This window comes from Magnolia sinica, chromosome 4 (genome assembly GCF_029962835.1).
Source record: "Magnolia sinica isolate HGM2019 chromosome 4, MsV1, whole genome shotgun sequence".
In the NCBI taxonomy this organism is placed as follows: Eukaryota; Viridiplantae; Streptophyta; class Magnoliopsida; order Magnoliales; family Magnoliaceae; genus Magnolia; species Magnolia sinica.
In genome coordinates, this window is record NC_080576.1 from 18,445,515 (window position 1) to 18,462,200 (window position 16,686).

The window sequence follows — 16,686 nt, forward strand, 5'->3', positions numbered from 1 at the left end:
TTTGGACAGTACAATTGGCCAGTTTGCACTGTCCATCAGGTCCAGCATACATTTATTCAGCTACCATGCAAAAATCACACGACCAGATAATCTGATCCTTCTTTTATAGGTTTCAGCCTTCATTTTCTAAGCCATGGAAAGCGTGTCTACAATTGTCTGATAGAATCACCAGAGTAATGTTTTAAAACATAAGTGATTAACTAAATTCATCCATAGCAAGTGCAAACAGATAGGAGCATAATGCAATTAATTCATCCATAGCAAGTGCAAAAATATAGGAGCTTAATTCGAGTCTGTATTGAAAATCTAGCAACATTAGGAACACATTAGTCTCACCAAGGCATTCCCACACTTGTAACGCCGCCCTCGTACATGTCTTTATTGATCCCTTTTGGTGCAACCCAGTTTTCAAGTCAATAAGATCTCGACCCCAAAATGGCAAAGAAATAAATGTGCATACAGTCACAAGGAATATTAGAGTAGAGAGAGAAAAAACTTTATTGATTTTCAAATTTCTCCCCTTACAATACTTGAAATTCACAACTCAAAGAAATGTGGAACGCCTGCCACTGACACCACTCCCCTTTTATCATGGTTCTGAATATCGGTATCGGCGAGTGTATCAGCCCAACCAAAAAATGGTACGATATGGCATCGTGTATCAGCGTATCAACTTGTATCGGATAGATAGAAATTTTAGCAAAATTTTTGCGGAAAATATTAGATAAATAGAAGAAGAAAAAATCAGATACGCAAGAATCTTCTTCTTTTTTGTGTGTGCGTGTATTTTGACCATGTATTCAATAGCATATCAGACCATTCATTGGTAAGAATGTTGTATGTCCGGTTGAAAAAAGAAAAGAATAAATAAATATGAAATTTTAGAAATTTTGAGCATAAATCAGGAAAATTAAAAAATAAAAAATCTCCAAATCGAGATAAATCTGTAGATCAATGGTACTAGAAGGGAATTGATGCATCACTACACCATTTGATTGAAAATGGAAAAATAAATCTGAAATTTTCAAAAAAAAAAAAAGAAGAGCATAAATAGGAAAAAGTTGAAAAATAAAATAAAAATAAATCCCCAAATCTATAAGAAATCTATAGATCTATAGTATTAGAAGGGTATTCATGCATCATTACACCATTTGATTGAAAAATTTAAAAAAAAAAAAAAAAATCCCCAAATTGAGAAGAAATCAACATATCCATAATATTAGAAGGGTATTCATGCATCATCATTACACAATTTGATTTTAAAAAGAAAAAAGAAAAAATAGATCAAAAACTTTCAGAAAATTCGACAATAAATGGGAAAAAAAAAAAATCTCCAAATCAAGAAGAAATCTATATATCTATAGCATTAGAAGGGTATTCATGCATCAATCCAAGTACCAAGGCTTGAACCTTGGATCACTCACACACACTACATTGTCTCTATCAGCGTAGATAGGGAAAAATTAAATCAAAAAATCCTCAAATCAAGAACAAATAAAACATAATTCCTTCGATTTGGGTTTATACTATAATTTTGCATCGATTTCAGCAATAATAGACAAAAAATTAGGTATTTTACTTTTTCCTGGATTTTCCCCAACCCAGGTACCTCCACTTCAATCTATAGATTTGATTTTAAAAAACCAAGTTTTGATATTCAAAACTTGTGTAGATCCGGTCAAAAATGGATCTCAAACAAACCCTGAGGTGAAAAAGTTCGAAAGAAGTAGAGAGGAAACGGTAAAATCAAACATGGTGGACCAGTTCGTGCATTTTAAGCCCATATCAGTCTGACCGATATAGGTGCACTGCATTGGCGCCTATGCGGGTTGTATTGGCTTATACAGGCCGACATGGGTCATTTTTTTGTATCAGGCCAATACAACCCCATATCATGTATTGTCTCGTGCCAATACAGATACGATACAACTGTATCAGCCAATACTATACCAATATTCAAATCTATGCCAATATAGGTGCACTGCATTGGCGCCGATACGGGTTGTATTGGCTGATACAGGCCAACATGGGTCATTTTTTTGTATCGAGCCAATACGACCCCATATCATGTATTGTCTCGTGCCGATAAAGATATGATACAGCCATATCGGCCAATACGATACCAATATTCAAATATATGCCTTTTATAGACCCTAAAGACAAACCCTATGAATCTTTTATGAAAATACCCCAACTATTAAATTGATATCAAATCAATATTAATTAATATCAAACTAATCTAATCTACCTAAGATGGCAACAAGCCTAATAATAATACAAGCAAATGTATGAAATAATACTCAAAATCTTTAATCAAATCTTCAAATTAGCCTCCATATCTTCCACAAGTAATAAGTTGCAATTCTTGACATTTTAAGCCGTAAACCTAGCAACAAACAATCCAAAATTAGAACACGTTGGGCCCTATGGTGGGCCATGGCCTACATCATCCCCTCGGGTTGGAAAGAACTCGACTTAAACGAGTTGGACGCTTCATAAAAGTAGTTGACGTCTGGATCCAATCTTTTCAATTAGTCGCCCATGATCCATATACATTCAAAATTAAACATGTTGTAGTAATTCATCAAGTATAAGTTGGACTAGCCTCGTCGAGTGCTAAAGGTCTTCATCTGCAACATTTGTTCAATTTTTTTCTTTTCATTTCTTGAGTTGTTTGTCCATATCGGTAATTAACTTCATTTTACATATCAAGCACCTCGCCATGGTACTCGAACAAATCCGTCATCAAAAGTTGGTGAGATATCCAAGTTATCTAGCAACTCAATCTCATAGGTGTTGCCACCCAACTTTCTCTTGACTCGCCGTAGTCCAATCTTCTCATACTTGAGCTTGTTGTAAGTTCCTATCAAGAACTTTTCTTTATGGAGATAAATCATAACCAAATCACCTTCTTTAAACATCTTCTAGCAGCGATATTCATTTACAGCTTCTCAGTACTTGGTTCCACTCTCTTTGATATCTTTCTTTTGCCTCTTTTTCTTCTCTCTTTCTTATTTAGAACTCCTCTATGCCAGACCATTCAACCAGCAGAAGTTAAGCTTGTTTGGTTGGGCATTGTTCGGTACCGTACAAGATTTGGTATATGTTCGAACTTAATGCCAAGTCAATATGAATGCTCCTCATAGGAGGAAGTTCAGCTAGGCGTTCTTCAAGCAACAAGTCTTGATATTCACAACAAAATATATATATATATATATATATATATATATATATATATATATATATAAATAAAATAAAATAATTAATTAATTAATTAAATTAAATTAAATTAAAATTAAAAAATTAAAAAATAATAATAATAATAATAATAAGTCTACATGAGAGGTGGGACATCCAACTGTTTTGCTCCTTCTCTAGGAATAGTTTGGATCGTAAGTCATTTTGCTCAAGCTACTTATGCAGTCATGCCTCAAGCAGCTTGTCTTGGTTTCAACTTATCCAACAAATAGGAAGTTTGGTAAACAACATACGTATCAACCAAAAACTAGAAAAGTTTGTATGGTTTCCCACATCACATAAGTAGTTTTTAAATCTCTTCCATCAATCTCTTTCTCCTCACTCTTTTCTTCCAAGTTTTTTTTATTAACTTCTATTAAAATCTCTTCCAAGTTGTATTTATTCATGTGGGTCCACCTTTACTATCCACCATCCATCATGGGGGGCCAACCTTTGATGTGAACCGTTCATTATGTTGGGGTTGGACCACCTAAGCCATATCTTCAATGTGAACCGTCCATCTTGTGGGGCTTACCTTCAATATGGACCATCCACCTTGTAAGGCCCACCTTCAATGTGGGCTATCCATCATCCAAGGCCGCCTTGGATGTGGGCCGTTCATCATGTCTGACATTAGATGTAGATCGTCAATCATGCAAAGCCCACCTTCAATGTTCACAGCCATCATGCAGAGCCCACTTTTGATGTGGACCATCCATCGTGCGGGCCCCACCTTCGAAGTGGGCCATCCATCCTACAAGGCCCACCTTGGATGTGGGTCATTCATCATTAGGGGATGAAATTTGATGTGGACCATCCATTATGTGGGGCCCACCTTGATGTGGGTCATCCATCATGTTGGGCCCACCTTTAATGTGGACCATCCATCATGTGGACCCTACCTTCAAAGTGGGTGATCTATCATACGAGGCCCGCTTTGGATGTGGGCCATTCATCATTAAGGGCCCACCTTTGATATGAATTGTCCATTATGTGGGCACACCTTCGATGTGGACCATCCATCATGTGGGACCCACCTTCAATGTGGACCTTGCATCATTTGGGGCCACCTTTGATATGGATTGTCCATCACGTGGAGAGATGAGAAAGAGGGAGAGAGAAAAAGACAAGGGAGAGAGAAAGCGAGAGAAGAAAAAAAAGTAGTCGAAAAGTAAAAATGTTTAACTTATGGCTAAGTTTAAGCTAATAAGTTACTTTAACAAAGGTTGTTACCAAACTAAATTTTATTTAAAACATAGCTTATTTGTTGCCATAAGTTAAAAAAGTAACTCATAAAGGTGTATCTAAACAGGCCCTTAGCAACTAAGACATGGATGATGTCAGTCTTTTTCCTTTCTTCTTTAGACTTCTATATACTGATTGATTTCTGACCTTCCTCTTTATTAGATTTGAGTGTTGGAAGATATCTCATTGGGCGCAATGTGATATCAACACTGTCCTTGACAAAGAAATAGGTGTTAGTCCAAGTCAAATGCACACAATATCTCGGCCCCACAACCGAAGTCTTCCTAACAAAATGTAGCATGCATCCATGGGGACCGTGTCACACTCCACCTTGTCCTTGTACTTAAATCTGTAGAGAAGAAAAATAAGCTCCAACAGTTAACAAAAACCACTTTCCTTTCTTGAACCAAAGAATCTAGTATGAGCGTGGATGCTTATTGCTCTTCATTAATCAAACCACCCCTCCCCCAAAAAAAAAAAAAAAGACTATGACGAATCCCTTGACCATCAGTAAAAACCATGGGCTTGCCTCTCTAATATTTGTATTGAAGTTGTGCTCCTAAGACTCCATCTTGGTTTTGCTAATTTTTAAGCCTCTAGACTCTTAAGCTACGCATGCAAAAACGGTTATGTAACGTTATGGCCATTATGTAACGGTAATGGTGGTCACCATTAAGCATTATGAGGTTTTAACGATTACAAGGCCGATACAGGGGTTTTTAGGAGAGAGGAGGGGGGATAATGGCCCATATCATAACAGTAACGATGGTGGCCGTTATGGCCACCATTACCGTTACAGAATACCATGCTCTGAAGCTTTCCTCCAAACATCTAATTTAGCATCACATACAGTATGTTAATAAATGTCGGCAAAATAATACAATGTATTAATGCTGCATCACTTGTATCAAACAAGAAACATTTGCAGTAAGTTATCATTCAAATAAGTAAAGATAATTACCCGAACAAGTTCAATAAATTTTTGGCAATGAAGACGAAAGCAAATACTTGATGTGTCATCCTACAAGAAGCAAATGCACAGTTTTTTAGTCAAACGACATGCATCCCAAAGAACATTTAGCTAAAAGAGATTGATAAATTAAGCATACTATATTGTGGGTAAATTTTAGATACAAGGATTAGGAAGAAACAAGATCTTATAAGAACAACAATAACAACAATGGATAATAGTAATTCAAATCAGTCTATAATGAAGGTAGTATCTGCGGTAATAGCAAATTGTAAGAATGCTATTGAGTAACAAAATGAATCTATTGTCGTAGAAGAACTTAATTGCAAATAGATTGATATATTTGCACCAAATGTCAATTTATGATAGTGAAAGAACTTCATTCCAGAAGGAAGAATAAATTCACACCAAAATTTCAATTTCAAGCCCGTGGTTTCAACTTTCAAAACCAAAAAATCAAGATGGCATTTCAAGGGACAACCTCAAGGCATTTTAAGCAATGTGCAGCAGGTCAAGGTTGGTCATTTCTCCAGCAAATCTTGTTATGTGGCTTTACATCCCATTTATTATGGGGATCCTCTATTCTTCATTTGGAAATACAAAGGGCCTCTCCGAGTTCTTGCCTCTGTTTGGCTGGTGAGGAAAAGCAAATTTCTTACTCTAGACAACCTGCAGACAAGAAATATGATCATTACGAATAGGAGTCCCACGTGTCTTGGAGATGCGGAGTCAGTCAAACATAGTTTCCTGCGGTGCCCATTTGTTCTAGAAATATGAGGGTTGATTCTTTGTATGTTCAAGAAGGAATGGGTGATGCCACAGTCTTTTCCGTCATTCCTGCAAGCATAGCACAGAGGGAAGAGGAGATAAAGCAAGGAAGCTGTATGGAGGCTTTCGGCCATGGCCATGATGTGGGAAGTTTGGCTGGAGCACAATGCTCGTTCTTTCAAGGGCAAGTCATGCTCCCCAGGAGTGGTTCTCCTTAAAAGTCAAGTGGATGTTAGCAGAATGGGCCAACGCAGCTCATATCAAAGGGGTTTTTCTGGGGATTTGATGTAAGGTCCAGGTTTTTGTAATTGTGATTTTCAGATTTCTTGTCATCCTTCTGTTTCTCCTTTCGCTTTATAATAAAATTTTGGAATCCTTAAAAAATAAGTCAAGGCATTGATCTCCAAGGCTTTCTAAACAACAGGTTAAAACTAGAAAACATACAGTGTGCAACCATTTGAAAAGCAGGAATATCCAATGAATTGAAAAGCAGGAGTATCCAATGAATTGAAGAGCACAATCTACACCATGCTCCTTCAATTCGGGTTTTTGTTGTCCTATCAAATGGAAGGCACATGATCAACAGCATTAATGGCCTTTCTCAAATGGAAGGATGCTTAGTTGGATGATTTTCCTCTTGTAATTTCCTATAAGGGCTCGTTCTCTCTTGTGAACCTGATGAAAAAGTCCAGGAGTGCTATGAATTGGTAGGGAATTATTTGGTTTGGAGTATTTGAATGGGAAAAAAAAAAGGTCAGATAAGGTGACGATTTTGTTTGCATATCCATTATGGAGGTTACATAGAGTTCATATTGACAGCTGGATAAATGACAAGGAAGTTCGGAGATGGTCTCCAAGTGCCAATTTCTCAGTGATATCATTCTTGTTGTTGCTGACGAGGGCAGGCACTTCTTCTCCTCTTGTGCTAGAGTTTGGAAGGCCCCAGTGCACCCAAGAGTTAAAGCTCCTAGAGTTGGAATAACCTAAAGAATTATAACATGGCTTTCCCCAATATAGGAGTCTATCGATCATCTCTTCATTCATTGCTCTTTGGTAAGAGAGATTTGGTCCTTGTTCCTTGAACGATTTGGGGTCTGCTAGACTTATAATTTAATAAGTCCATTGGTGAAGTGATGTTGGATTGGCACTGTGGTCTGTTCCAGGGACGATTGGAGATCCTCTGGAAGATGGTAGTCTTTGGCGTCTTACAGGGTGTGTGGAAGAGAGGAATGGAAGGATCTTTTTAGGACAAAAACCATTTCGAGAGTCCTTAAAAAGAAAATTTTTACTCATGATCATTAACTGGGCGCTGGAGAGAGAGTTCCAGGAGTGTTCATCAGCGGATATTTTTGAGGGACTGATCTTGGAAGAGGGATAGTCAAAGTCAGAAGTTGTTTTCCCCTTTTCTTTTTTTATTAGGGCCACTTGCTGTATTGCCACCCAAGTTTGTGTTTTCTCTTCTTCTTCTTTTCTAATTGTCGGCCTCTTTACAAAAAAGTACTACTGGCTATTCTACACTTGATTTACTCAAAATACAATCAACCTAGAAAAACTACAAGCAGATCAGCATGTGTCCATTGAAACTGAGCATCAGAACTGATAAAGGTCTCCATCATTAGAAATTAATCCTAGGCCATTTACACTAGCAGCCCAGGTCTTCTGACGAGATGCTGCACCTGCTACCAACTTGCATTTCTGTTGCTTCTTAGGCTTTTACACTTATACAAACATTTGAACAGACACTAAAAGTCTCCAGCATTCAAACCCCAGTCCAACTTCCCCTAACACCTTGAAAGCAAAGACAGGGTAGCATGCAGCAATACAAATTGCACCGGCTTTCAGACCATGTAATCATCCCAAATAATCTACGAGGGAACCTAATGTTCCAAGTTAAACAAGTCATACTGTGGCATTAATTCACACCCGATGGCATAAGAAAGGAAAAACAATACATCCTAAACCAGCTGCAATTCAAATTTATCATGTAAGACTACAGAAGGGTTTTTAAATAAATAAATGAAAGCAATATCATGACCAACAGAGGCAACAAGAATTTAGTGCCGTAAACAGTTTACCTGCACAAGATGTGGATACCATCCCCGAAGCTTGTCCAATGCAGAATCAATGTCTCCATTCCTGATGAGCTTCATTAGAGGATACAATAGATCAGACATATGAATCAAAATCTTTAACACAATAAAATCAACATCACAAGGCTGTTTTTTTTGTGGTAGCTGATCTGGAAAACAACAGAAGACGACATGCAACAACTATAAACACTGAACAAAATCCAGAAGAAAGTTCCATGAATAGGTGACGCTAGTTTAGAATGCCAACAATGACATTGTTTCTGAAATGTTAGTTCAAGCTCATGTGATTGTCAATTACCTACTAAATTTCTCTTAAAGCCAATACATTAACACCTTCACAGCAAATATATCTTCTCACCTGACGAAGAATCTTTCGATGGCTAAGTGCATACATGTCTCCTTGTTCAGCAACACCATTTTCTTGTGCTACGGGAATAGGAGGAAGCGTACTTTTACTTGCTGTGTCAAATGAATTAAGTGTATCTTGATACCCATAGTGTAGCAAATAGGAGCGAACGATCCTGATTTCCACATACAAAAGAATTAGAAGTATAAAAGGCAACTAAAGTTCATGTTTTTTTTTCTTCTTCTTTTAAGATACAACTGAAGTTTATGTTCATGAAAAGTATTTGGAAATGAAAGGTTAACAATCTTGATAATGATATCATTTAATGCCAACCAGTACTTAGCAGTCCTATGAGTAATTGTGAATCAATAATGCAGAAGCCCGTGTGACTGAATGCTCCAATAGACTTCTCCAGAATTTTTGCAGTGACACTCTCGTGGTGCGGGGAAAATTTTCAACCATTGTACAAACATAAACACGCACCCATCCACCACACGCAAGCACACAAACACCCACCCACCAGTACACATGCATCCACAACACATTATTACATTAAGTCCTATCTGGACATGTCATTAATGCCATAATTAGTACATGGGTATATCTTAAATCATACATGTATTCGAGTTGAAGGAGAGGGATTACTCTGGTTGTCCTTGGGAACTAAAGTATGGACATAATGGCCACTAGCCAAGAGAGAGTTGTGTTTCATGAATATCAGTACCCTATAATTCCATGACCACCTAGCAAGTTGTAGGATCCTATGGTTGCTAATGTTCTTATGTAATCGTCTGAGTGATAGGGAACCGATGACGAATAGAAATGGAAAGTCTTCACCATTAGGTTTGACAAGTCAGTGTGCCTATGCCTTACCCTACATAGGATTGTAAGTGTGCCATAGGAATAGGTTCCTGGTATTGGACCTGTTAAACGCTTGAAATGGAGGATCAATTCAAGTCTTTAGGCCAAGAAACCCATCGTGTCTGGACTATGATCAATTTGTGTACGGAATATAGCTTTGACTAATCCTTAGACCTGAGGACAAATGGGGAGTACAAGTTCTTGACGTAATGTGCTTTCGCCCGCCTCACGAAGTCAATTGCAGTGGCTCATATGTGGGTATTGTTAGGTTCACACATTAGAATAGGTTGGGGTCCATATGACCCATTAAGGGATCCATTGGTCTTCTAGGGACACTCTTATGGCTAAGATTTGGTAGATCAAACCATAAACCAAGTGGTTTTTTCACTAGTACCGATACCCCAAGGTTTCAAATGATTTTTACGATTGTTTTCAACCGTTGATCTTTTGTTTCAAGCGTTAAAATGCTTTCATCACAATTCATGGTAATTCTGACAATTAAGATCTTATGGTCCACTTGATATGTATGAGAATTAGATTGAGGATGGATGACTATGATCAATGGAAGGATGGAGTCAATTTGGATATATATGGTTAGGCAGGATTACAAACATTAGATGTAGTGGGCATACTAAGTTCGTATGATGGAGCACCATATTGGTGTCTCTCCCTAAAACCTTAATTCCTCCTTATAAACAATGTTTTCCGTATCATTATCGGTGAATTTATCGCACTCGGGGGATACGGAAACAAATCGATTATCGCATGGGAAATATCAGATGTATCACGTAATGCATCACTATTTTTGGGAAACATTGGGAAATTGGTCACCTTTTACTATGAAACTTCAGTAGGTGTTAAAAAAGACATAAATGCACAATTAGAAATCAAAAAGGCACAAAAAATTTTAAAAAAATTTTAAAAAAAGTTCACATAATAGGTTTCCTTTGTGTAGGGTGTACTAATCTATGCACTATCTGACTGAAGTGATGCAATTATATTCATAATCAATTCATATAATTTATAAATCATAGAAGATATGTAGGAAAACATGACCAATTAATTATCTTTAAAACTTGCATGTGGCAAACAAGTAATTGAAATTAAATTATCCAAATTATATCTCAAAACTGAAATTAGATTTATTTCCTCGTCCAAATGAGATTGGTGAACTTTTTTTCTTTTTTTTTTTTTTGAGATAGCTGAAATTTATTGAAAAGCCACACAAACATGGAAAGAATATAGCATAGCTACAAAAAGAACCAAGAAAATAAATAAGCTTCAACCGCTGATTTAACAAAAATAGCCCATTACAAAATGGCAATTTTGACAAGACAAATGGCCTCCTCAATGGAAGAGGTCTTGTTCTGAAACAACGACCATTTCGAACCTTCCAAATGAACCAAATGATTCCCATCACAACAAGTCTCCAAATAGCCTTTCAACATTAACCCACCGCACTCCCGTGCCAAACCCATAGAAGTTGATCAACAGATTTCAGCATCACCCATAACATATGGAATAAATCGAGGAAGTGCTCCCAAGTCAAGCGAGCGAAGGGACAATGGACAAACATATCATCAACCGACTTTGTATCCCTCATGCATATCAAGCAAATGTTGGGAAGAACCAAAGATCTTCTCTGAAAATTGTTGATCGTTAGAACTCTCTTCCTACCAACGAGCCACACAAAAGCAGAGATCCACAAGGGTGCTCCATACGACCAATGATGAAAAGGAAGAGGGCAACGGCAGCTCAAAGAAGAGGCTATAAAACAATCTCACCAAAAAAAATACCAGAGGTATGAGCTTTCCAAATCATCGAATCTTCATCTTGAGGTGAAGGCATGGAGAGCATAATCGAGTAAGCTAAGGAACTCCTTAAATTCCTCATCTGAAGATTCCACCAACATGTGAGAGACTAAGCTATGGAGCTGCTAGCAATGGAATAGCAAAGATCCACCATAGCAAAACTATCCGGAGCAAGACTAGCCAATCTCGGGAAAATCTCACGCAACGGCCTAACCCCACACTAAATATCAATCTAGAAACGACTTCAATTCCCCCTACCGATAGAGAAAGAAATTCCTTCACGAAATAGATGTTATGTTGCCACAGCTGCTTTCTAGACAGTTGAAGCGCAATAAGGAGAGGAAGATTTTATGTTCCGATCCCCCGATTCAATACCATATTTAAAGACAAGGAGTTCTCTCCACAATTTACCCGCTTCGAAGCTAAATCACCAATACCATTTCCCAAGAAGTGTGGCATTCATGAGGCCCAAATCTTTCAAATTAGCTCCTCCTTCCTTGAGAGGCTTACAAACATCCTCCCACTTCAAATTGAATTTTCTCTTTTCCTCTCTGCCCCTTTCAACAAAACGTCCCTTCTCATTTTCTCGAGACAATCCAACACCGATTTCAGGCACTTGAATAATGACATAAAATAAAAAGGCATGTTTGAGAAGGCCTCTTTTAGAAGAGCCAACCTAGCTCCCATAAAAAGATAGCAGCGCTTCTAAGTTCACAATTTTCTTTCGATGACTTTATCCCACAAGTAATTTGTCAGTTTTCCAATGCAGAGAGGCAACCCGAGATAAGAGGGGAAGGATCCTTGCTTGCACCCAAACTTGTTTACCAACTGCATAAGTCTCTCTGAACATAGATAACCAGCATTTCACTTTTAGCAACATTCACTTTTAGGCCCGAAACCGCTTCAAAAAAAAAAAAAAAAAAAACACAATTTTATTGAGATTTTCAACGGACGTCGTATCTGCATTGCAAAAGAGAATCGTATTGTCCGCATATTGTAAATGACTGATTTGCACTCCTACATCCACCACTTCGAAGCCACGAATTAGATCATTATCTTTAGCTTTATAAAGCATCATGCAAAAAGCTTCAACAATTACAATGAATAGATACAACCACAACGGATCGCCATGTCTAATACCACAGGAGGCCTTGAAGTAGCTGAACATAGATCCATTGATAAGGATTAAAAACGAAGGAGATTGGATGTAGGCCTGAATCCAGCTTCTCGACCTTGGGCCACAACCAAGCCTCTGAAGCATATAGTCCAAAAAATTTCAATCAACATGATCGTAAGCTTTCTCTATATCAAGCTTACAAACTAATCCCCTCTTCCCTTCCATGTGCCTTGAATCAATAAATTTGTGAGCTATTAGGGTTGCATCCAGAATTTGTTTGCTTGTTATGAATGTGCCTTGATTTTTGGAGATGATCTTGGACAAGACAACCCTAAACCTTAGCAAGAGAGCTTTCGCTAGAATATTTTAAGGGCTCCCAATAAGACTTATTGGTTTAAAGTCTTTCAAAAACTCTGCCCCTTCTATCATGGGTATTAGGGCAATGAAAGTAGCGCCAAGATCACTAGTAAGGCAACTTCTAATATAAATAAATAAATAACTCTGAAAGGAAGTCCATCACATCTTTTCCCACCATCAACCAACATTTCTAAAAGAACATTATGAGGAAGCAATTGAGACTAGGAGCCTTACCACCGCACATCGAATCGACGGCAAGCTTGATTTCTTCTTCCATAAGAGGCCTCTCAAGAGACTCGACCTCTTCTAATGAAAGCAACGGGAACTGAAGATTATCAAGAGTCGGCCTTATCCAAGCATCACAAGTAAGCAACTCTTTATAATATCGAACAATAGCATCAAAAATCTTCTCTTTATATGAAGTTTTCACACCATTCACCACCAAGTTGTTGATTCTATTAGCCCAGGCTCGTGCGCTCGCCATATTATGGACAAAAATTGAGTGTCTTACCCCCCCCCCCCCCCCCCCTGTTTCAACCACAAAGCCTTGGAGTGCTGACGCCATTTAATTTCTTCTTCTTTGGAGGAGTTGTACTTAGCTGACCAATCAAGCCTTTCAGCCATATCCTCTCCCAACAAGTAACCAGCTTCTTCTTTAAGATCAAGGTCATGAATTCTAGCCGAAATTGATTCGAATTCAGCCTTCCTAGAGCCCGGAACTTCTTTCTTCCATATCTTAATTTTTTTCCTTTCAATAGCTTGAGTTCCTGACCCAATTTGAAGCCAACATAACCTGTAACCATGAAGGAAGACCACTGGTCCGAAAGTATGTTGTTGACGCCTTCGATTTCCAACCAAGCTAGCTCGAATTTGAAGGGTTTTAGGACCCAATTGTCATGAATAACCTCAAACACAATTGGCCTATGGTCAGAAATCACTCTCAGCAATCCCCGTTGGTTAGCAAGGGAGAATTTTTTTTACCTAGTCTTGGGATACGAGGAATATATCGAGCCTAGAAGGGATGGCATCTGACTGATTATCAGACCAGGTAAATTTAGCGCCACCAAGAGGAAGGTCAGCTAAATTGTGAGTAGCAACCCAATCTGAAAATTTCCGCATGCCGGTGGTTACCCTGCCCCATTGGATTTTTTGAAAGAGAAGCATACGACGTTGAAATCACCTCCAATGCACCACGAAATGTCCCATCACTACCTTACTGACAAGAGCTCATCCCACAAGTGATCATGCATAGAGGGGGAACAAGGACCATAGACCATTGTGAAAACCCAAAAAATATATATATGAATCACAACCCTGAAAAACGACTAAAACAGAAAAAGAACCACAAAAGTTGCCCAACATTCTCCAAACATCCGTGTTCCAAGCAACAAGAATTCCCCCGACAGACCCAGTAACGTCCCGAGCTGCCCACTCAGAATTCTAAGTACCCCCAAATTGAATTTAACATGCTCCTATCAAAAGACTAAAGCTTCATCTCTTGCAAAGCAAAAACATCAGCCTTCGATTTCCTGCATATCTTCTTAACCCAGGCCCTCTTAAGGTTATAGCCCAACCCTCTAACATTCCACAACAGAATTATCATTTGACACCTGCTCTTCCTATTCTCACCCTTTTGTTACTACTTGGGTTGTTTGCTGAATCATAATTGATCGAACATTCCAAACTCAGTAAATCTCTTCAACCCCAGGAAGATTTTTTAGCTTTTAAAAGTTTTTCTTCATTAATCCTTTGTGCTCCTTTACTCTTTATGAATTGAAGGAAATCATACACATCTTCCTCCCTAACACCAAAACACATACCCACCATTCCAAATCTCTCAAGAATATCCTTGGACCAACTAAGTTGAGCCTCGGAGAGACTAATGTTACTGGGAATGTCGAAATGAGAAGATTATGCATCAACAACCATCACCAAAGATGCCACGATGGAATCCGTCGAGCCCGTCGTGACACAGAGTGGAGTTACGACTATAGCATCCTTCAGCACATTCCACTTAGGTTACAATGCTTCCATTGCTAGAGGCTCCTCATTCGGATTTTGTAACACATCGTCAAGAATCGATTCGATGGCGGTATTTGTTTGCTCAGAGCAGCATTTCTCTTCATTATCGGAGTCATCATACCGGTTGGTTTCTACTTCATCAATCTGACTTGTGTCTGTCTTAGATATGAGATTGCGTTAGTCGAGAGGGAGAATATGAAGTTCTCGTCGCGGACTTAGCGTTGTCGACCTCCTGGGCATTCGAGGAGTCGAGTGGTAAAGGAGGATCTTTAGGGCCTATTTGGCTAGGTGTATTAGATGGTATTAGATGTGGTGGTATTCATAATCTCATCTAATACATCTTGTTGGCATGTTTGGAATGATAGTTGAATAGGATGATGAAAGCCATCTTGGGTTTGGTGCCCAAACACCATGCTGTGGGCGGGATTTCGCCATCCCTTATATAGGAAGGGCGGGGCCTCCGCTCATGGTCCCAACTTGATGCGCATGTTTCATCCAAGCTGTCCATCCGATTCTCCATTCCATTTTAGCCTTTAAATCCAAAAATGAAGTTGATTCTCATCCAAGGTTGGCCACACCGTTAGGTGCAAGGGGACTGGAAAACTCCAACGTAAATGATGGTCGCATGCATAGAATTTTAGAGTAGGTTTCTACTTGTGGGATCCATAATGAGCTAGTTGTTAGATCCACACCATCCACCTCTTTAACCAAGTTATTTTGACCGCTAAGCCTAAAAATCAGGCTGATTCAACAATCAGGCGGACCACACTACAAGTGATGTGGGTTGGGAAGACCCACTCACGTCACTGCTCACCTAGGTGGGGTGGGGTGTCCCACTCGTGACCCCACTTTGATGTATATGATAAATCCACGCCATACACCCGTTTCTCCATATCATTTTAGGCCATAGGCCAAAAAATGAGGCAAATCTGAGTTTCAAGTGGGCCGCACGGAGGGAAATGAACTCCTGTTGTTGAAACCTTCCAAAGCCCATTGTGGGGTCCCTAATCATCCAAACCAGTCCAAGTCAGGGCCTGTAAGACCCACTCGAGCTGACCTACGCGATGAACAGGTCAGATTGTCCAAACGGGGCCCACCTCGATGGCGACACAAAAAATATATAATATAAAACATGAAGGGGAGAAATGGTTTATACATTTGCAAATACTCTTTTTCCAAACACGACGCTGGAAAATATGGGATAGTCCCAATTCAACGACAATACCTTACACATGTATTTAATGTATCTTTTCCAATTCCATCCACTTTAATACGACTTAATACACCTGCCCAAATAGGCCCTTAAGTATTTCGAGAGGGTTCCTCTGTGAAAATTAGTCGCACGTATTGCAAAGGAGTCATTTGCACATGGGGAGGCACAAACGAGCAAGAGATCATAATTCAAGTTATAATGGTGAGGTTTAGAACACATGTCGGAAGGAGCGGTGTCCATAGTTGCCTTGGCCCGAAGTTCAAGTTTGGATGAGCTCCGAACCATGTTCGAAGTTGGTAAATCCTACCACAACTCCCGAACCTCTTTGCTAAAGTTGTTCGGGCTCAACAACCAGAAGTTCAAGTTTGGATGAGCTCCGAACCATGTTCGAAGTTGGTAAATCCTACCACAACTCCCGAACCTCTTTGCTAAAGTTGTTCGGGCTCAACAACCACTTCCAAACCAACTATCTGAACGAGCCTTCCTTTGGTTGTTGCATCGAGCCAAAGCACAAGCGCATTTCTCTAGCAATGCACTGAACCATTTTCTCCTGAAATCTCATCCATTCAATTTCCACCAACCACCATCCCACCAATAAGAACTTGACAAGGAGCTTGCAGATGAACAGGTGGAGGGGAGGAGCATTGAG

General features: G+C 39.0%; 1 protein-coding gene across 2 annotated transcripts in view; it reads right to left on the bottom strand.

Annotated features, from left to right (window-relative positions):
• The window catches only part of LOC131242652 (ran-binding protein M homolog), a 41,257-nt gene that overhangs the window by 1,781 nt on the left and 22,790 nt on the right, over positions 1-16,686 (bottom strand). Inside the window, exons 6-8 of one of the 2 annotated variants that reach the window (XM_058241427.1) lie at positions 8,669-8,831; positions 8,296-8,364; positions 5,444-5,503 (exon numbers count right to left, since the gene is read on the bottom strand). In XM_058241427.1, coding sequence (XP_058097410.1) covers positions 5,444-5,503; positions 8,296-8,364; positions 8,669-8,831 — 292 coding nt within the window. The remainder of the gene's footprint in view (positions 1-5,443; positions 5,504-8,295; positions 8,365-8,668; positions 8,832-16,686) is intronic. The other variant, XM_058241428.1, reaches the window with a different exon arrangement.